Source organism: Melanostigma gelatinosum (genome assembly GCF_949748355.1).
Source record: "Melanostigma gelatinosum genome assembly, chromosome: 13".
Taxonomy (NCBI): Eukaryota; Metazoa; Chordata; class Actinopteri; order Perciformes; family Zoarcidae; genus Melanostigma; species Melanostigma gelatinosum.
The window spans coordinates 12,761,154-12,783,413 of record NC_136646.1 but is presented as its reverse complement, the minus strand read 5'-3'; the positions used below and the strand labels follow the sequence as shown (position 1 = coordinate 12,783,413).

Here is a 22,260-nt window from a genome sequence, read left to right as displayed (position 1 = left end):
AAAAAAACAACTCGAAACACTATCGTAGTTTAAAGGGGGACCCGTACCAAGTTGGATATATCAACACCTCAAAGCAACACGCCAAACATCTCAGGAACAAAATCTGTCAAAAAATACAAGAGAATACCCTATCCTGTACTTCCGGTTTCGTTAAAAAACTGAATATGGCATTAAAGTACTTAGCTGGATGTATAATATTACAAACATGTTATATTACATATCTTCTGTGAATTTCAAAATTAATCATTGGCCTGCTTTGAGATACTTTATAGTTGTTTTTTTTAAAGCTTTTGAACAAGCTCAAAGTTTTATAGGGGTCGATCTCATTTAGTAGTGGCTATATGTGCATACAGATATGTAAAGAAGAAGAATATTTTCATTGTAAAAAATATGTTGATGACATTTTTTAGACCGAATAAACCTAACTAATAAATACAAGTTTCTGTCGAGGTAGAGTTATTAACTACTTTATTGTTATTTTGCACTGCTGGAAAGGTATATTTCTTCCACTGATTTGGCATGAGAATGAAGTTAAGATAAAAACAAAGTCATCAATTGTGATAAAGTCACCCAACATATCTTTCCTATACTTTTGGGTGATTATTTTTAAGAAAATGTTACAGTACTAATAGAGCTAGAAAATGTCTTAATAAACCAGAACAGTTTCAGTGTTTGTGTTTGATGAAGGACGATGACTGAAAAGGGTCGTGTGCAGCAAGCGAATTCATGAAAAGTCATATTTCCTTATGTTCGGATCAGTTTAAAGGAGAAAAGGAAAAACTGTTTATTTTGATATCATATTGTTGCTCACTTTAAAACAACTACATTACATTGAGAAACAAGAGAATAGAGAAAAATGAAATCAAAATAAAGACAGATTAAGCATTAGAGTTCATACATGTCTTTCCGTGGTTGTTTTCTGACCCGGGTAAAAGCGGAGGTGAACAGAGAGCGGAGGAGGGATGACACCATCGGCTGCAGAGTCACGTCCAGTCATCCCACTATTTGGGCAGGTCAGGGGTCAAAGTTTAACACAGTTTTTATATACAAGCTGCAGCCCAGATGATAAAAACAGCAAGTTTGTGCAGTGAACATTTTGATCAAATGTCAGTCAGTAACCGTAGACAGTCGACAGGAGAAACATCGTCAGCGCTCAGCTACTCAAACACTGGACATTAGATTAGAAAAATAGCTCTTACAACATATCCATGATGCACAGTTAAAAAGAGGACAATAGAAAACCGTCAACATACAAAAGGGAATGCATGAGCACTCATAAATCAACAGTATTGGATTTTAAATCACATTTTTTGATTCATTAAATGGTGTAAGTTCACAATGAATCCAGTTTAAATGTGTGATGCATGGAGGCAACGGTTGGGTGTTTTGAACTAATTAGAGGTAGCTTTGCCCTTTAAAGATTTCTTCATAAGCATACTGTGGTATGAAATAACCACATACATACACTCACTTACTCATGGATTCAACAAAATTATAGACAACAACTTTTTGGTTCTCATTGCTGAATCTTATTTAAAGTGATACTCCAAACATTACTGGTGTCTATCTTTTTTTTTTATCACAGATTCACTTTTGGAAAATGTAACTAACGGGCAGAGTAGAAGCAGATTATGAATCACAAATGGTCTGACAAGTTTCTGTGGGTGTTTTTACACTTTTGGATGATTTGAAAAACGAATTAATTATTTAAAGTCGACTACGTCTGCAGTTCTCTCTCAATCAATCAGGAGGTTAAAGCTGTAATCTATAAGACTTCAGTGTGTGCTGACTTAACACAACTCTGATACAGTGTTAGGAGAGTGGACAGGAAACAGTTAGGCTGATATCAATGCGACAAAATTAAGAAACAGTAATCCAGGATTACATGCAGCAATGTTTCCTGTGCATCCTTTGTTTTTAGGTATTTTGAATCCCTCATGAGAGGCGGACTCCGCCACGAACAATGAGAACTGCCTTACCGAGAGACGATTGCAGAATCTGAATACATTGAAACAATGTTGACCATAACAAGCATTACACTGGATTTCACTCCATGAAAATATTAAGGATTACAATTTTAAGTTCTTGATTGGTTTCACTTTAGTATCACTTTACATTTTTTTTGATCAAACTTCTGCCACGAGATGGCAGTGCATGTACATTTAATCTCAACATTGAATATGCTGCAAATCAGAACGGAGATCTTTTAAAATAAAGTGTAGAATGTATCGCACACATTTAAAGACTTTCAAGTACTTTAGAAAAGGTTGATTAATGTGTCCAAGAGAGTTTATATGTGTGTGAGTATGACTATTGTGGAACTATCATCCTCTTTAAAGGAACATTTAGCTCTGTGCAGAAGCATTAAGGTAGAGGGAGGACTGGTCTTACAGGGTTTAGGGTTTATGGTTCATGCTGACCTCGTTGGCCCCTTCACTCTCAGTACAAAGGGACACCAGGGCCAAAGTGGCGTCTGTAGATCATTCCTCACCTGCTCATACGGGCTGACTCCTGACACACAAACGGCCTCTCTGTTCTCCCTTTAATCCACCGTTACCTTCAATAGAGGTGAAGTAGTACAGAGATCTTTGCTCACTCTCAATGGAAGTATCTTTCTCATCCTCACTCGTCTTCACACATCCACAGAGCAGCACAAACACATTCGCTCTTCTGAGTTCTTTAGATTTAAACCACTTGACAAAACACCTTCACTCTCCCCAGTTTACCCAACCCAGCCTCTCTCTGTCTCTCTCTGTCTCTCTGTCTCTCTCTCTCAGTTACTGCCCCGACTGTTCTCCACTGTTGATCCTTTGATTCTGGCCCCCTCTTCCTCCTCTTCATCCTCCTCCTCTTCCTCCTCCTCCGGTGCTGCTTGGATCTGCTTGGCCGTCTCTCTCACGCTGGAAAACATGACTGACTGCTCAGTGGCCGCCGTCTCCTGGTGGTCTGAGGAGACAAAGACTGATGTCAAAGGAAGCAGTAAAATCATGACACAAAGTTTTGCCATTAATATCAATGTGTCATAATTATGGAGTGTTTCTCTATTGAGTTAACAGAGATGACAGGAAGACAGTGAGGCTGGAACAATTAGTGTATTCACTGATTAGTTGCTTGACAAAAAAAAGGCAACTATACAGATAATTTATTATTAGTTGTTTAAGTCATTTATTTAAAGCAAAAATGCTTCAATGTCCCTGCTTTCTGAGTCTTCTACGATAATAAACTGAATATCTTTGAGTTTTGGAATGTGGGTCGGACACTGATGCTATTTTATAGACTCAACGATTCATTGAATAATCGAGAAAATTATGAGCAGAGATTTGGTGATGAAAATAATTGTTAATTAGTTGGAGACCTAATCGATAGAAAGATCGAACGATGAAAGTTCTATAACATATGAAAGATGTTTGTTTCTAACTGCTTATCGTGTGTTATTGAGAAGCACATCGACTGATGCATAATCAATTCAAGAATGGGCTGTACTATATAGAAATGTGATGTGATGTAATTCTGCAAACCCACTTCAGCATTTCAGCAGGCGTCCACAAAGGGATTTATTGAGAGCTGACAGAGCAATAATTCTGTTGTAAAATGCCACTGTTCTCATGTGATTTAATGGAGATTAAAAAACAATAATCATGCAGCATAAAACTAAATAATAAGGGTGTGTTATGCAAAAATAAAAGTTCCCTCCAACTTGAGATTTGTGTATTTTTTTTTTCTTTTGATGGAGATGAAACTCCGACCGCTATTCTGCTTCAGCACATAACTCAATCCCAGTCAAAAGGTTTTATACTCTAAATATAAACGAATAAAAGAAGAGCGGAGGCGGTAGAACACAGAACAGAATGAGGGAGCACAGCCTGCTCTGCGGGCCTGTTGGTCCCGTCTGGCCTCTGACTGGTCGGTGTTGCGTCCAGGCCTTCAGTCGGCTGCAGTGCGGCCTCTGACAGATTTGGGGCGTGAGACAGAGAGCTGTACGACACCGGGGCCGTCTCTCAGCGCTCAGAGCTTCACCCGCGCTGCTGCTCGGCCCACACAGGAGCTCACACAGGAGCTCACCTGACCCTGAACACTCCGGAAGACTTTGAGAAGAGCATCTCTGCTCTACGACGAACAAATAGGGTTTTATATTACACTTGTTACGAGCACACTATTTCACAGCATGTTATGCCTTTTACCTCTTTACTTTTATTTTGTCAGTCACCTTGCACGTTCAGTTGTTTGTCATTTTTGTGAAATACAAACTTACTGAAAACACTCAACTTGGGCACAGTGAAAAAAAATATCCCAAAAGACTTTGAATGAGGCTTGTGGTGACACGTTATCTATCAAACGTGTTTTTCTCACTGTTTGAGGAAGATTATCTTCAAAGGGAGGAAAATACGTCCTGAGAAAAGACAATCCGTCACACTGCTCTCTGGACTCGAGGGATATTTTCCAACTAACCTGCAGCTAAAATAGCTGGATGTGCGCATACCTCCTTTAATAAAAATGAATCCTGAAATCTTGAACTGTGTGAAGCGTTTGCAGACTATCCGGTTAAATATCGAGGAAATGGGCAAACTGATGGAAAAAGACATCTTTAGATACTCTTACACTGCATATATCAACAGCATGTGCAGCATCAAGACTATCACTCTCATCTTTAGTCAACCAATTTCCCGTGATCTTTTATACGAGCAGGACATTTGTGGTTAAAACAACAACAACAGTGTTGTCCTTGCTGCTTCTGTGTGCAGTGTTGCTGCTGCAGCCAGTTGACAGAGAGCCTCTCTCTCACCGGCAGCTTTGGTGGGAGACGTGTCCTCTCCCTGCCAGTCGTCCCCATGCTCCTCCCCTTCACAAGGGTCTTCCAAAGGGGGGTAGATACCTAGGTGCTGCATTTGTGCTTCGGCCATCTTCTGCACGGCTACACACACAGGTAAAAACAGCACACACACACACACACACACAGGGAGACAGCCACACAAACACATGGACACAGGGATAGAGGGATCTATTGTTTTGGTTTTACCACGCTTCCACACTGTCAGTTTTTATCAAGCCTCACAGTGGTTTTTGAATACATGCCAGGCAGGCAGGAAGCCAATTAAAACACATGCACTGACAGACACACAGGCAGGCTACTGTTTGTTTGCACCCTCGTCTTTCCTCGACTGCCTGCCCTCCTCAGCGCTCTCGCTTGGCAGTGCTGACTCACACTCTTCTCTCCCTCTCTCTTTACACTCTCCTCTCTTTTGTGATGTTACCTCAACTCCCCCTCTCACTTCCGCTGGGTCACTTTGACCTCTCTCTCTCTCTCGCTCTCTCTCTCTCTCTCTCTCTCTCTCTCTCGCACACTCAGATACACAGTGCGGCACTGCTGAGGCAGGTCACTTATTCTAGCATAGGTTATGTAATTAGAAATTATTCTGAGCTATAGCTCTCTCTCTCTCTTCTTCTCTCTGCGCAGGAGCTAATGAAGGACAGATTTGTGATGCAGGAACGAGGCCTCCTGGCTCATTATATCATCACTCCACATGCATCACACCCATAAATCCCCATTAAAGGAATCTCTGCTGACAAGCTCCGTAATGCAGATGTTTGCTCCTTTAGCGGCCACATGCAACAAGCAGGAAGCCACAAAAGAAAGTACATGTTTGTATTCATGTATTTCTATCCTGCCTATACGTGGGTGTTCATGTCTGTCTGTGTGTGTGTGTGTGTGTGTGTGTGTGTGTGTCACAGCTGTATACACAACTGACGGTAATCCAGGATGATCCAGACTTTCCTCAGACTCACACTCAGTGTCTCACAGCTGTCACACTCTAATCTCCTTCTTTCTCCCGTTCTCTGTCAGACACAAATATACAGATCCAGTTGTGGAGTGTACAGTAAGAGCAGAAACCCACGGAAACATGCCTATGCATATCACACATGCACAGGGAGATAAAATAGAGGCTTTTAGTGCATATCAGCCCATCTGTCACATGCAGTTTTTCCCCCTTTGTCCGCGATCATGAAGCATGGAAAGCGAGGAGGAGATTGACTGCAGCGAAGCACGGTAAAACACAAAGGACTCAAACACAAGGATGAACCACAACACACAGCCAGCAACCTGTTGTACCGATGCTGCCCACTATACCTTTGAGTGATGGAGGCTGATACACGTTTGGATTGACACGTTTTGGTTTGAGCACTCCGTTCTCTCCTACGACCCACTGTGGACAAAAAGAGAGAAACATCAAATGATTCATGTATCAAAAACAATCATTAAAAAGTGAAATGGAATAAGTCGTTTTTTTAAAAGCAATGGTGGCATAGTCACCACCATTGCATGTGTTTGTCAACCATGCAATGCAATTTTCAATGTCTTTCTGCCACATCTTGTGGCCTTCCTCAGTAGATAACAATAGTTTTCCAGCTATTTCTAAGGTGAATAATAAACCTTTCAAGCTCAGGGAATTTAAAATGTTGAAAAGTTTGAATTAAGATCTCTTGGGTTTGAACATGGTTGACCACACAGCATGAATTTGTGATGATTAATTAACGCATCAGAGGATCCAGAAGTGTTAAAAAAAAGTTACATTGGAAAGCAAACGCCAATTGGCAGCTGATATAATAGAGAAACAGCATTATGTTGTTAAACAACGAATGATGAACTCCAAAACGAGGGTGGGTGACTCTTTAGTTGTCGGGATAGAGTGGGAGGACAGATGAGAATGCACAGATACTTATTATAGAAAAGTGTTCCAACTTCACCTTTACCTGATGGGTGGACTGATCATCGTCAGGAGATGATTGGTCGGCTACTCTAAACAGTGTGGCAGGGGTTGGCCTCCTGCGTCGGATCTATAAACAAACACACACACACACACACACACACACACACACACACGCACAGACAGTATTATTAATAATGCCCAGCACAAAGCCTTATCAATCAAGTGGAAATCCTTGAGCGTTCACGCTGGTGAAGCATGCTGGGGCCTCGCTGACTTCACTACTGATCAGGTCAGAGCACATGCCTCGATCAGTAGAGCAGAGGAAGCCTCATTATGTAACTTTGATTTCAGAGACAGATGCAGTTAAAAGGCATGTTGTGTAGAACAGAAGCTCTATTCATGCTTGTTGCTCAAGTTTCAAGTTACTCAGCATTTTAGAAGCGTTAAAGCTTTTGATACGGGGGGTTTATTTGAAGTGAACGACCTCTTTACAGTGAGCTTACAGTGTCAGTGAGCTCCATTTACCATCATGTGTACACACCCTAAACACAGGGACTATGCAAAAGAGGAATTTAGACTCAATGAGCCCCAGCAACCAGCCCAGACACTCCCTTCCCCGCCGCTGTCCAGCCTCCCTCTCAAACACATACAGTTCCCTGCAGGCTGAAGCCAGATCGCTGTCGGTCCGAGAGCAGACAGACAGACGGACCACAGGTCCGCACTTCACCTCTAGAAGAAGTCACTGTGCACAGCACCTCTCTGTCCTCATAGGAACAAACACCCGGCTGTGCCCCTCCAGCTCACCAACACCGTGCCCATTAGACTGCACTCTTACAGTTTGGCATTTCTCTTGACAACACTTTTGATGAATCCATTTCAGTCATACTCCACCAAAACTCTTTTGAGTATTAAACACTCACCCTCTGGAGAGTTGAAAGGAATTTAAAAAAGTTTGTAGCACCGACACGCTGAACGGGGTTGTGCATGAGGACTGGGATTCAAGTTGTGTATTCAGCTGTATTTTAGAGAAAAAGAATATAAGCATCCTGAAAGTTAGTCAACAACTATTTTGATCATTGAAGTCATTGGTTTGATACGTCATTGTAAATGTAAAATGTATTTTGGTTTTGACTCCTCGGAACTTGTTTTAGGAAGTCTGCACCAATTAATCAGACGTACAAAGAGAAGATAATTGTTAGTTGTTACCCGACACAGGTTTGCAGCAGGTTTGAGACATTTCTCTGGATGTGGTGCTATATTTCTCGACAGGGAGGAACAGCTTCACCACAAAGAAGCAAACTGAAACTATTTTACAAGCCATCTGTCACGCAAACAGGAAGTGACTGTTTGATACTCAAGAGATAATTTTGGGGTGGCATATCACTTTCATCGCAAGACGGAACACTCCTGAGCAGAATGTGTGAGGCCTTTGCTTCACAAAGAAAGATTTACATGCAGAAAGTTTCACCCACATCACCACAATTCTAAAGGATTAATAGCTGACATCTACAAAAAAAATACCTTTTGGAAAATGTTAGGATAAAATGAAGTGTGCTGAGAGTGAAAGCAGTGCAGCGAAGTGGACTTGGCAGGTCAGACAAGCGCGGTATTGAGAAGTGTCCTCTGTGGAGGAAGCCAACCTTGGCCACGGCATGAACGCCTGCTGCTGTTTACGGCACAGAGTAAAGTAGCCTGGCTCTATTTTGCGTTAAACTGCTCCACACAGAGAGACGTGTTTGTGTTCGGTTTCCCTCCGTCTTGTTAAGCGAGGTGTGCGTCATTGCAGTGAGGCACATGTTGCCAAAGCAGAGGCTTACTGGGCCACGTGGCTTTCAAACGCGACAACACAGAATAATCGTGCATGGATTTCGTCCTTATTTATGGCACCAGACACACATTTTAATCTCGTCACGCAACTTCCAGCTGTCCTGTCTCCCCTGGATCTCTCACACGATCTGTCTTTCTCCCATTCACCTCTCATTTCCATCTCACTTGATCATCTGCTTCCTCTATCCTGTTTACTTCCATATCCATCCTTCATTCCTTGACAGGGACATTTCCAAGACTCCCCCTCTCCTTCCATCACCAGAATGCATCGCAACTGAAATCATGTTATTGTCACTTTGTTTGTTTACTTGTCTGTCCTTTTCAAACCCCCAACTGATCTCATCCACAGGGCTCCCCACCTCTCCCCCTGGCAAGGTGTGGCGGCCTGGGGCTCCATGCTGATGTGAGCCCTGCTACCAGCCTGAGGTGTCTCACACAGAGACCCACAAGAGAAAGCAGACACCAGATGTTGCCATGACCAAGCCTATGCCCAAGTCCTGTAGCATTACAGACATTAAACTGGGCAACCCATGGACTGGGCCTCTATAAGCCCCCCCCCCCCCCCCCATGCAGACAAATTATTTGTAAGGTGTATTTATAAAGGTTACGGCTTCTGTTTTTGGAGGTATGTTGTGTGTTATGCTCCATTATTCTGGTTAAAGTGATGGTAATGTTTAGGCCATTGCTCTAATTCATGGAAAATACAGCCCTGTATGAATCCACGGGGCTTGCTTCTTTTAATAGACATCTAAAGAAAAACAGTTCTCAGCTACACATTAAGTAAAATGTCCAGAGCTGGGTAGATAATGTCTGAGACAACATACCTGTAAACCACTGCTTGCTGTCTCCGTCGTGAAAACTATGCAGCAAAAGCAAAGATTTCCATTTCTCATTCTGCCTGAAGTCCATTTCATGAACTCTGACAATTGAATCTAATAAGGTGTCATTGAAAGAGAATGCAGAATGAAAGCAGGACAAGATTGAAAACTAGATTCCAATTTATTTATTCAAATGGAGATTAAAAAAAGAAAAGGAAAAAAAAAAGAGACGTGAGATAAATGGAAGTTAAAATAATTGTGTGGGATAATTGAGGTCACTGAGAAGCATAATCTGTCAACCAGATAATCTATTGACCTTAATGTGTGTGCTCACATCCAGAGTGTGTGTGTGTGTGTGCGTGCGTGTGTGCGTGCGTGCGTGCGTGCGTGCGTGCGTGCGTGCGTGCGTGTGTGAAAGGATGCGTCTTCCTAATCATCCTGGTCTTGTGAAATGCCAACCAGGAAAAAGAGTACAGTTCACCTCCATGGTATAGTAAACAGGGTGTAATGTAGATGAAATAACAATAGAAACCTGAAGTCAATATACAGCGATGCATTTACAGCAAGCAAAGACGTGTCCCTTTCTTTTATGCACACACAACGTGCTGGTGGCGGTGACGTACTACTGTATGACTTTGGCAATGCCAGAGATGACATTAACACACATAGTGACTAGTCATTTTCCAGCCTTAAAACCAAGCCCACTCTCTCCGAGTTACATAACATGTATGTGACTTCCTCATTTACGCCTACACAGCGTGATTACTCCCGCTACGCATTATCTCTCACCCCCCCCCCCCCCTCCTCCACTTCTCTAAGCCCCCTGCCCCCAATCCCCCAATCCCCCAAACCCCTTCCTCTGCTGCCAGCCATTGTTTTTGTACCAAGATCAGTCGTGCTGCTGTGGACTTGCACCGAGGGGCTCTAAGCAGGCGGCTGCCGTGGCCTTTCAGCGGTTCCACAGGTGAACGCCTGCAGGCATCCCCGAGAGGCAGCAGCACCTTGCTCGGCTTCACACAGAGATTTGGTCTCAATAAAAAACATTGGCTGATGGATCATACAAATGAAAGGAAATGCATCAGTGTATCTTAAGCAGATGAGTGAATTTGAATAATGCACAAACTGTGCATTGTGTGACAGATGGAGGAGGTAGAAAGAAACCTCTAGAGTCATTGTGGCGTGGTAGACTGTTTGGCTACTCTAAATTTGTTAACTATGTATTTTTTATTGAATCCCCTCTTATGGAATTATTATTAAACGTCGTGCTTTTATATTCCTACTTTCATTGATTTGATGATGATTTCTTTAAACCGGCATTAGGAGGTATGTTTTCAAACGTCCTAATACAAATCTCATTATCTGAGAGCTGTATTTTTAGAAGTCTGCCAAGTGTAAATGGGCACAAGCAGCCAGGAGGGACTCCAATACGGGACTCACCCCACCTCACTCTGTGCGGTGTGGGGTACATGAGTCATTAGCAAATGTTGACTTTGCACAAGTGTGTATGTGTGCACAGGTATGTGTGTGTTGGCTCAGAATAGTCTTGCGTATAGCAGCCTCGGTGCAGATCTGCTGATATGGGTCTGCTCCCCAGAGGCCGTCCTCTAAGCTGGTGCTCTCGTGGCCGGGCCTAAAAAACGCAGCAGCAGCAGGACAGCATCAACTAGATCGGAGGGGTCCCTGGAGGGAGACAGAAAGGCGTTAAAACTCTGCCCCGCACTGGCGCTAACACTCAAGCATCTCGAGGGGAGGCGGCTCTGCAGACGGCCTCAACGCAAAGACAACACAGAGAGAAAAACACCTCAGATCTCCTTCCCCGTCAGCTTAAATCTCTCGTGTCCAACAGCATGGCATTAGATCGGGCTATGCTGTTGAGCAGTGCGTGTCAACTCTCGCTGATAGGACAGGGAGCATCACTCAGATCCATTTGAAGCTTTTCTGAGCCTCTCCCTCCAAGCTGTAACCCAGGTCCAGATGGATAGATATAGATTTGTACAAGATTGATTTGTAGTTGTGGCATCTGCCCACAGGCGCATTGGCACTACATCACTCGGAAATAAGCACTTGTGCATGTGCATGGAATACAGTACAAAGGGAGGCATATGGAATAAGTTTGTGCAAAGGAATCTAGGTCTTGTGTTAAAGTCTGTTTTGAGTGGTGTAGCTCTGATGTTCTTCCCAGTGAAGATGGATGAATGTTTGGTGGCAATGAGCTCAATAATACAACAAGGAGAAAAATGATCCCTCTCAGTATGAGCCGAATGTTGTTTTTCTGTTTGTACATTTTAATACAGATAAATACTTGACAAATAAAACACATGTTGCATAGACATGCTTGTTTTGTAAGCTCAATTACAAATGGTGGAAAACAATTGCACCAAGTTCAAAAGTTGAACTATTCAAAGAATGTCAAATCTCTAAAAACATGAATGTATTTTTGGTAATAATGCAAGAGGGGTGCAATAAGTGGTAGTTAATTGGAAAATCAAACACAAAAAAAAGTATCTTATCTGCCTAATGGGACTACCAGCATAGCTATTTAGATTTTGTTGGTGGGAGGCTAAAAGATAACACACCAAGCTCCAAGATGCAACATATCAGCATGGTTAATTGTCATGATCTGCCTGTTGTTTTGTTCGTGAGCATATCCACAATGATATTTTAGGTATTAGATTTTTTTTTTAGGTTCTGTGTTTTGCGCAAGGATTTGGACACACTGTTGACTTTTGTCAGCATTGAACTCAATACCAGCCCACCATGCCCCTTCCTGAGAAAACTGGCAGACTAAATGTTCCCTTAAGCATAACAAATACACCACCAAAGCCCCGTGATCAGATATATCACATGACAAACAGCTGTCAGACACATTCAGACTATACTCAGTTATCACTACCAGACAGTGTTGCCAGTGTAGCTTTAACAAGGCGTCACGGAGTAACGCACGCTTGTCGAGTTTCAAGCTGTTCAAAAGAGGGTCAAGGACGTGGAAATGCAAATTACAACCCCGACTGCAGCTCAATGAGGTCTGACGTTTGTCAGATAAGCACGGTGTGCTCGTTCCTATTTAAATGATCAGCGTCTTTGAGTTCCCGTAAGTGCTCCTGCACGTTGCTTCTCAATAATTCTCACAACACTCTAGCGGCGACCTTTGGCCCCACCACCCCCCATCTAACTGAATAAACAGATGGACTGGAAATAGCATCTGGAGGGGCTCTCCGATGACCTCAAAATATGAAATGTAATTACGCTGAACCCACTGGCAGAATATCACACTCAGACAACCACCTCCCTTTCTCTCGTTCTCCTCAGTCTCGCTGTACCCTCCAGCATTTACGTAATTAGCTGCTGGTAGCCGTTTGGCCTGTTGTTCCAGTGACTGTTGGAAGAAACGTTTACCATCACAGCACAATGGAGATAATGTGCCAATGCCTGATGAGTGACAGGAAGCCACCTGCCAGGTCGCAGTGCACACTGGAGCAACACACGGCGACGCGACACCAGGGGAGATGTCAATCAAATATTGCACAGGCACGACGGCACCTCTGACAGCCTGCAAACACTGCAGGATAATTGTTCATACACTCAAATTTAGCGTTGTCACATTGTACAGCTGACAAAGACCAGTTCCAGGGTTCAACGGGCAGGGACAAACTAAGGACAGAGTAGCTATAGTTACTCATCTGCAACATCACATTTACCCACAGGTGATAAATGCAAAAAAGATGACTGTTAATGGTTGCTATGCAGCTTACAGATCTTTGCTTGGATGCAAAAAGCATGGAACTCACCTCAGTGTATATTTGTTACGTGCGTCAGGACAACACACCATGTGTGACGGGACTATTTGTGCGTGACATCATTTCTGATTTAGGCCATTCCCCCATAAACACATGGTATGCCCCTGTGTAAGCTCATTAAGTTGCAGGCAGATAAACGGGAAAAAAGAAAATGTCTCAACCTCTGTGACGAAAATCAGAGATTACGACAGACACGGCAGCAATAACATAATGCCATGTCTTCTCTGTGTTGATGAAACAGTGATTGAGACCAATCCCATTTGTTTCGAGTCACGCCTCAATGCTCTCCTCAGTATGCCTAAATCAGTCTGACCAGCCTGTGGCTCTTTGGCGAGAGAGAAGGACTCCGGGTTCTGACATTGAAAGTAACATCTTGAGGGAGGATGGCAGCTCAAAGTTGCAGTTTAGGGTCCAGATCCTGACATACAGTTGCAATGAACTAATGTCTGATAACAGTTGGTGACAAGTCAGCTCCTGATCCCGTCCAGCTCTTATCCCCCACCCCCATTCCTCTCCCCGCTGTGCCACTGTTGCCTTTCTAATCCTCATCACAGATATGATCTCTGCTGTTGTTGCTAAAGCCAGGGTTAAATAATAAAGAGAATAGAGGAAAAAAAAGTATGTTGATGTGCAGTTCGAGATGAATGAATGCACATTAAGCAGCTGTATCCCTTCATATCCTGACTGCAGCCTGACTTTGGTTTGATTTACGCGACAAGCGAGTGATTAAGTGGGATAACGACACCAACTGACAACAGAAGATTTGTTGACTATAAAGACTAAGGGGGCCGTGTTGCAGCATCGTAGGCCTTCATCAGGTTCAGGACAGTGCCTGTGTATGCCTGTGGTGCAGCGGGCATTACGGTGCATTTTCAACTCACTGTGTACAGTGTCAGCAGGCGGCAGATCACTCCCCCCATGCTCAATATTTATGCTTTATTACCCGTTTACACATTACACACATCCATGCACAAATGAGGCAACAGAAGATGATAGATTGTTCATTTAATATAACCATTGGGGACAACGTGATATTGAGAATAGAATGTAAATGACTACATGAAATAAACAGGCCTCTGTGCACATGAGCTACAAGGAACATGAAAGGAGACTTTGTGCTAAACTGCTGTAGACAGATACACAACAAGCAAATGTTTCTGCAGAGTCATTAACGAATCAAAACGCCTGGACTGTCACAAACAGGGAGCAACAAACACATTCGCAGCCTGCAGAAGACAGAGGTCCATTCATTGTGTCCAAACTGTAATTACAGTCTGTGGTATCAAGTGATGAAGTTCATCTTATTTCAATCATTTCTTTCCTTTAGTTTTTGCCACTACAAACATCAACAAACTGCTTTGGGCATGCAACTTTGAAAAAAACAGAAATAAATTGAATAAATTTGACAAATCACGTCATTGGGCAAACTGAGTCACACCTCTACAGGGACATTCCTGTCCTCATGCAAGGGAAAGATCACTGCACCCTCTTGCCCAGTCCTACTATGCTTTGTGCCAGTCAACAAGATGTTCTTCCGGGCAGTGTATGTTGACAGTCCCTCAGACTGCTAATGTTTAGCCACAAACAGATGCTGCGTCAAAGGTCGTAGTTTGACGTTTAACCCGGAACCTGAACTGGGGAGGGTTGGAGAGGAGGGGTGGTGGGGAGGATGAGAGATAGGGTGCGGAGAGTGGGTGGATAAATCATGCCCTCCGTAACCCCTTTAGGTTTAATACAGATTAATATAGAGATGCCATTGAAAGGCTTTGGACTGATGCCCTTTCCTGCCCTTTGATAGTCCCTTTGATATTCTTTGTTTCCTGTCAATTCAAAAGGATCAACACAAGCTGACCATATCAGGTTAAGTCAAGAGAGGAGAAACCTAGAGAGACATCGGCTTGTTGAGTCCACTCGGAGGCAGACTTGATGGGAATCAGGGATGCAGCGACTGCACCATGACCCTAATCCCTGTCCATGGAGCATATTACCCTACATCACCTATTAAGCAAGTAGGACCAGAGACGGTATATGATGGAGGGCAGGGATGGTAAATATAACCATGTGATCTCTACGCATTAATGACAGTCCCACCATATCTGTTGAAGATTACTGTAAAGAGATCATTTTCAAATACTGTAAGGTATAGGAGGACATAACTGCAGATATAGTCAGAGATGCGAGGAATGTAGTTGGGAAACAAGAAAGGCAATTTGTGAAAATTTCTGAACAAAGTGCTAAAGGGCTTGTTAGAAGATCTTTGATTGGGGGTGCTTTCTTATGTCACGTGGAAGTGATGTGTCAGTGAAGTGAGAACATTGAATTGAGAAATAAAATAAAATTCAAGTGACATTCAGGCTGTCTTGGACAAGGCAGCTTTCAGAGGTTGGGAGAAATGTGGTCACAGTGAAGTCAGTGGATTGTCCTGAGTAACCTGGACATTGTTAATTGTCCATTCCCCAACAATATGGCCTCCTGCAGAAGATGCAAGCAACATGCATCTCAAAACTTGACTAAATATAACCAGGACAATCTGCATGGCCAAATACCAGTAGAGTGTTGTAGGGTTTATGGTAGAATATATTCCTTCCGAGTAAACATGTGAGAAATGCTCAATAAGAATATCTTACGCCTTTGAGGCATGTACAAAATAGCTGCTGCTTTCTCCCACAATGTGCAATATTTCACTGAGTGGGAGGTATGGAAGCATCTCTCACAACAACACACACGCAAACATGTAACAGCATCGTCGTAAACAACCTATCAGACAGACAGTGCTGTCCATTAAAGTTGACCTTTTAGATGCAAACCGAGGGGGCGCTTTGGGGCGACATAGTTGTGCAGCCTGTCTCCATAGTAACAAGGACCCGGCAGTTCATTCAATAGTGGTTTTCCGGGTTTGAATACCATCGGAAAGAATAGTAAGTAGTTACCGGTTGCGTAACAAGTTCGGAAGAATGGTATAGTCATTACAAGTCATTAGCAAAGACGGACTGATGGGCGACAGTAATTGCTGTGGGAGGGGAAGGGAATTAAATGAGTGTCGTTAACCGTACTCCTGCCCACCCACTCGGCCCTGGAGACTCCCATCAGCTCTGCGTAGATGCGATCTGCTTTTAAGCGCACATAAACACACCCTACAGTTTCCCACACTCCCCTTCGGCGCATTTGTTGTTTTGTTTTGTTTCAACAATCAGCATTCATCCACCTACACACAGGAACAAACTCAAAATAGAGTATCATCATCATCCACTCTCCTCAGGCTTGGTATTTTTCATACTCTCGATACATCTAGGGTGAATAAACTGGTGTCTCGCACAAAAGCACTAAGCTGACACAGAAGTACACACACACACACACACACAACTTGAGAGTAAAGGCCAGGGCCTGCTGGAGGAGAGCCAGCCAACGAGCCTATGTATAGCCAATCGCTGTTTGACCATAAGGTGATTGAGCAATAAGGTCCTCCCCAAAACAGACGGGAGTGAGATACATTTTTTTTAAGTATATAGCTCACATATGGTACATTGATATCCTGTGGTTTCTTGGAAGCAGTGATAAGGATCAGATCGTGAGAGATAGAGAAAATAAGAGGGGGAAGTGTATAAATGTTCGTGGATGTCTTGTGAAGTGTTGCAAAACATTTCCCTTTAGCGCGTCATTTAGTCTATAATTCAGTAGTAGTGTCGTAAATGAGAATGTGACATAACTTGTTTTGTAAATAACTTTCCTAAAAGCTGTAAGGTAAGAAAGTCACACTTGATACAAAAAAAGCATGAAAAAAAGATTTGCTTTGGAAAAGTGCAATTACCATACACTCTTGCAAACAAAATTTGAATGCCTGATAATCAGTCAGGTGAATGGTGGCAGACCACTCGAGTTCATTAAAAGCCTCTTCATTCAAAGCAAGCTGTGAAACAAGGACAGTTACTGAGGGAGCTGACGCCAGACAGGTGAACCCAGAGATTAGGTTGTGTGTCTTTCGCTCTCTGCTTTACTTCCACCTTCTGGATCTCAGTTCTGCATTTGACACTGTAGACCATGACATCCTGACTAAGAGGCTTCGTGATTGGGTGGGCATATCTGGCATAGCGTTAGACTGGTTTACATCTTACATCAGTGACAGAAGTTTCAATGTCTCTGTGGGTGATTTTGTGTCTGTTACCTCTCCACTTTCTTGTGGTGTACCGCAGGGCTCGGTTCTGGGGCCTTTGTTATTTTCCCTTTATCTGTTACCTTTGGGACCGATCATAAAAAGCTATAATGTGTCCTATCACTTATATGCAGACGACATCCAACTTCATCTGTCATTTAAACCCAGCGAGGCATTCACATTAACTAGGCTCCTGGACTGTGTCAATGCCATCAGAGACTGGACGGCAGAAAACTGCTTGCAACTCAATGACTCTAAGACGGAGGTCCTAGTTATTGCTCCAGAGGAGTTTGTCCCCATGATCAGGCAGATTATTAGTCCTCTCTCCTCTGCTTCCCTGCGCAATCTTGGGATTTTCTTTGATCGCTCCATGTCATTTGACCAACATGTTAAGCAGCTGTCCAGGTCATGTTTCTTCCATCTAAGAAATATCAGTAAACTGAGATCTGTATTATCAACACCTGAATTAGAAATGATCATACACACATTTATCTCTTCACGCATTGACTACTGCAACTCACTTTTCACATCACTCAGTGTATCTGCTCTTAACCGTCTGCAGGTCATCCAAAATGCTGCCGCCAGATTACTCACCAGGACAAATCGACGGTCTCACATCACCCCCGTACTCCGATCTCTCCACTGGCTCCCTGTAGCATCTAGGATATTCTCACCATCACTTACAGAGCACTTCACGGTCAGGCTCCGGCTTATGTAGCTGATCTACTTCGCCCCTATTCACCCGCCCGCACTCTCAGGTCAAACGCTCTAGGTCTTCTGTCAGTCCCACGCACACGATGTAAGAGCCGTGGTGACCGAGCCTTTGAGGCAGTGGCCCCGAGGCTCTGGAATGCTCTGCCTGCAACTCTGCGCCTCGCAGATACTGTGGATACTTTTAAAAGCCAGCTCAAAACCCACCTGTTTAGGCTGGCGTTTGTGTAAAAGTAAACCCATGTCCTAGACCTGCTCTTAAAATATGTTTTACATTTTTACTTTATTTTAATTTTATTCTTTAACATTTTTTATTCACTCTGTGTAGATAATTTATTGACCCTAGGGTCACATTGTGTTTTTTATGCTTTTAAATGTCTGCTCTGTTAAGCACTTTGTGATACTACTGTCTGTGAAAAGCGCTATATAAATAAAATTCATTCATTCATACTTCATATAGCCTAGCACATCTAGCACATCTCTCTCTCTCTCGCTTTCCTGCCCCATTTATCCTCGAGATCTCGGGAGGAATGAGCCGTTGGCCTCGATCTACCTCGGCACCAAACAGTTCCTACTTTGGCCCACTTTCTCCCTGCTCTGAAATAAGCGCCACCAGCATTGGAGTCCTGTCACAAATGAGCATAAACAATTTCACAAAATGATGCAGGCCATGCTGAATCAGTCATGAGACACTTCGGTGGCAAAGCAAGATAGAAGCATTCATTGTTCCAACAAAAGCTCAGATGACAGAGGTCACGAACATGCAGAGAGAGGGACAGCAGCCAAAGACAAAACAAAGCAATTATTAACACTGACAGCTGCGCCATCAACTAAATGTCAAGGGCTTGATGTTGCTGCTCTGTTTCAAAAGAGCTTCATATGCAAGATAATGACTTTTGTGTCAATGTCACATTTTAAACAGGTCAAGATGAGACAGCAAGGCACTAATCTCATGAGGAAACAGCGAGAGGGAAATGTCATCATAGTTTCTCAAACGTGTGGCAGACAGCAAACCTATATGAGCAACTTCAGAAATGACACGGAACAGCCAGAAAGGTTGATGCAGAGTGAAGATATCTTAAAGTGGAGACATTTGGCCAGTAATGGTACAGCCCTTTGTAGTTGCACGAAGCAATGTGGAAGGCAGAGGGGAAATTAGTCAATAGGAAGTTCAGCTGTTAAACCTTTAAAATGTAAATCAAAACACAAAAACAAGTCAGAGCTAAAGCTAAAACAGAATCCTCAGAAACCTAAAATAGATTTTCCCCTGGGTTAAACACCAATCTGTCCACCGCCTGCTCACCATCTCCACTTGCCGAGGGTCCAGATTGGTGGGCACAGTGGTTGGCATAGCAAAATGGATCTTCTTCCTCTCCTTGGGCTCCCCCTCAACTTCGGTCGACACAGAGGGATCCATGGCTCTGGATCCTGGGTGTCTAACTCCCAGTGGAGGAGAGGTCTTGCTGAAGATCACTATAACCTCCCTGGAGGAACCTCCCACTGCTGGGTAGCCCCACTCCTGAAGACTTGTCTCCTCTCTCCTGACTCACTCCTTGACCTGACGCCCTCCTTCTCTTAGAAAAACACTAAACTGAACACAATCTCTCTTTATCACCTCCTGTCCTTTTTCCCTCACCAGCAGTTGCTAGTATTCTCCTCTACTTCTCCTGTTCTCCCTCTTTCTCCCCTTCCTTTACAACATGTGCAGCTGAAGTGAATGAAGCACGTCCTCAGATGTGGCTTTGGGGGAGAGAAGTGGGTGGGGAGGGGGTGGAGGGGAGGGGAGGGGCCAGGTTCCACAGAAGGAGGAGATATCATGAGAGAGGGGAGGGGCCAGAGCAAATAGGGGAGGAGAGGAAAGAGGATCTAACAGGATGGAGGGCCAGCAGCTGTGTTTTTTCTAGCTATCTAAGCTGAGGTTGATTTGTAATCAGAAAAAAAATAATCTCATCACATCAGCTGAGCCTCTTTTGGCCTCTATTTGTGAATGAGAGATTTATGGTGAGCGAGGGAGTGAGCAGGGAGTGCAAGGAGGGATAAACAAGAAGAGAGTATACAGGGGGGAATGTACGAGGGAACAGCTATCAACACTAGATTTATTAGACTGGTTGCTGTTATACATTACGCTCTTACAAGTTATTGTCAATCAATGTCTCATCAGAGTAACAGTGAAATGTTTGGGCTGTCTTCCATCCTGTAGTAAAACTGAGACAACCTGAAAACAGCTGTATTACGCGAATGAGACACTTAATAACAATTAAACAACAGAGGAAATAGGACATTTAGACCTTTTGGAGGGAAAAATACAGACAGAAAATGATGTATATAGAGAGGGAAGGAAAGAGAGGGCAGATTGTTGATGGCAACGTAAAGGGAATAGAGAGAGAATGGCATGTTCCAGTGCGATTATCAGGGCCTTGCTGTTATTTCACTCGCATGGCAGAGGGATTTGGACAGTGAAGAGCGGTGCATTTGGCCTCAGGGCAGAGTTGAGCTTTGGCATGGGCTGGAATGAAGGAGATGGCTGGAGTGGTGCGGGAGGAAGAGTGAGGTGGCTGGGGGGGCTTAGTGGGCAGAACAGAAAAGAAAGTCAAGGTGGATATTGTGCCCTGGGAGTGTAACTGGTGTTTACGGAGTCTAGAAACAGATTCAGACAACTGAGTGTTTATCCTGCTGGTTTGAGCAAGCTGAACATGCCAGCATGTTATTTATTCACTGTTTAATTGTGGGGAAGGATGTCCAGGGGGTGTGGGGTTTTGCTTTTTAAAGGGTTTGTCTGGGTGTTTTCCTGCTTCAAATCCACTTTAAAAGCAAAGCACCACCTCTGCATGCAACTCATTATATTTTCTCTGGAAGGTTGTGGCTTATGACAAGCTAGACAAAATACAGACTGTGTGAGTGGCTGCTAAATGTGTCTGAAGAAATTAAACCTTTTATTAGTCAACTGCTGACACCAGTTGTTGTTTTTTTGCCAGAGTAGTTGCATAACTTCTGCAGGAATTGCGAACAACAAATCATGAGGAATGTTGAATTGGCTCCGTTTAAGAAACCAGCTCACTAAGTCCAGAATTCAATGAAGTGATAAAGTCATTTTTAAATAATGAACTAATAAACTGTGAAATATACTTTCATTGCAGCAAGGTGATAAGTTAAACATGATATACAGGTGCTAACTCAGTCTTTAAAGTAATCCTTTGTGTCATCTCTTTTCCTGCAGAATTCCTTTTCCAAATATTAAAAAAATATTTTATTTGTAACGCTGAACTGTGTATGGCTGCTGTGCAATGTCTGCTTTAGGCATAGAAAACATTTCTGCATTTGGAAATGAAGTTCCTTCTCTATTCTGTATTGAAGACGTTTGCTGTACAACCCCAATGAGTAAACCATGGGAGAAGAAGCCAAGACAAAACTGGAAAGAACAAGAAAATAGTCACAGACCACACAGACTAAACAAGCGAGTGCAAGGCTGGCACAGGAGGAACGGCTTTGATCTGAGACTCCAATATAAAATTAGGCATTTAATCTCCGAAAATAATCACAATTCTCTGGCAAAATAAAATGTGTCTCTCAGCCTTGGTTTGCAGATCTAGTGACGAAAGTAGCTGCAAATAAATAGAAAGATGTTTACAAAGAGACAAATGATAAATCAATTAATAACATGATTACAAAAAAGAAAATGAGGATTAAATCACAAGACGTGATTACAATTGGTCAGAAAAGAACATGCTATGAACATGACGTTAACACTGTTTGCAGTTAAGAAAATACTTAAACCAAGTTTGATGCACATAAAATGTTAGCTCATGTGAAGACATAATACATACTGTCTGGATTGGAGCACCAGGAAGCCGTTTTTTCTTATTCAAACGACATTCTGTTGTTGGACAAATCCAACAATATGTACTCTCTGCTCTCAGCTCATCATCTAGAGCTCCACAAGAGTGGTTGAGGTTAGGTTGGATTAACATGTGAAGCTGTTTGGCTTTGTGTTGTGTGTTATATCAAAGCAATATGAAAATATGAAGTGTTGCGCCACAAACAGGAGCATCCTGCCCCTCTGCTGTATGGATTATAAGAGAGACAAATTGTCAGGTAAGCTTGTAAATCTATGAATACAAGAGTGCCAGAGCAGCCAGGCGTTGTAAATTCCTCAGGCCGTCTGTCGTATTAACAAAATTACTCCACATTGCTGACACACTGACAAGTTGAGCAAATTGCTCTAATTGGAAACCAAATGGATATTCCTCATG

At 43.1% G+C, this 22,260-nt stretch overlaps 1 protein-coding gene across 2 annotated transcripts; it reads right to left on the bottom strand.

Annotated features, from left to right (window-relative positions):
- Nucleotides 1-755: 755 nt before the first annotated feature.
- On the bottom strand, nt 756-19,707 carry ppp1r1b (protein phosphatase 1, regulatory (inhibitor) subunit 1B). Of its 2 annotated transcripts, none has more exons than XM_079281837.1 (5): nt 19,314-19,707; nt 6,745-6,834; nt 6,128-6,203; nt 4,784-4,912; nt 756-2,946 (listed from the first exon to the last, which is right to left on the bottom strand). In XM_079281837.1, the coding sequence occupies exons 1-5, from the start codon at nt 19,425-19,427 to the stop codon at nt 2,774-2,776; spliced, it is 582 nt and encodes a 193-aa protein (XP_079137963.1). In that variant the 5' UTR covers nt 19,428-19,707; the 3' UTR covers nt 756-2,773. The 2 variants fall into 2 exon arrangements, with proteins under 2 accessions (XP_079137963.1, XP_079137964.1); XM_079281838.1 differs by having other exon boundaries at nt 6,751-6,834.
- Between the last annotated feature and the right edge of the window lie 2,553 nt (nt 19,708-22,260).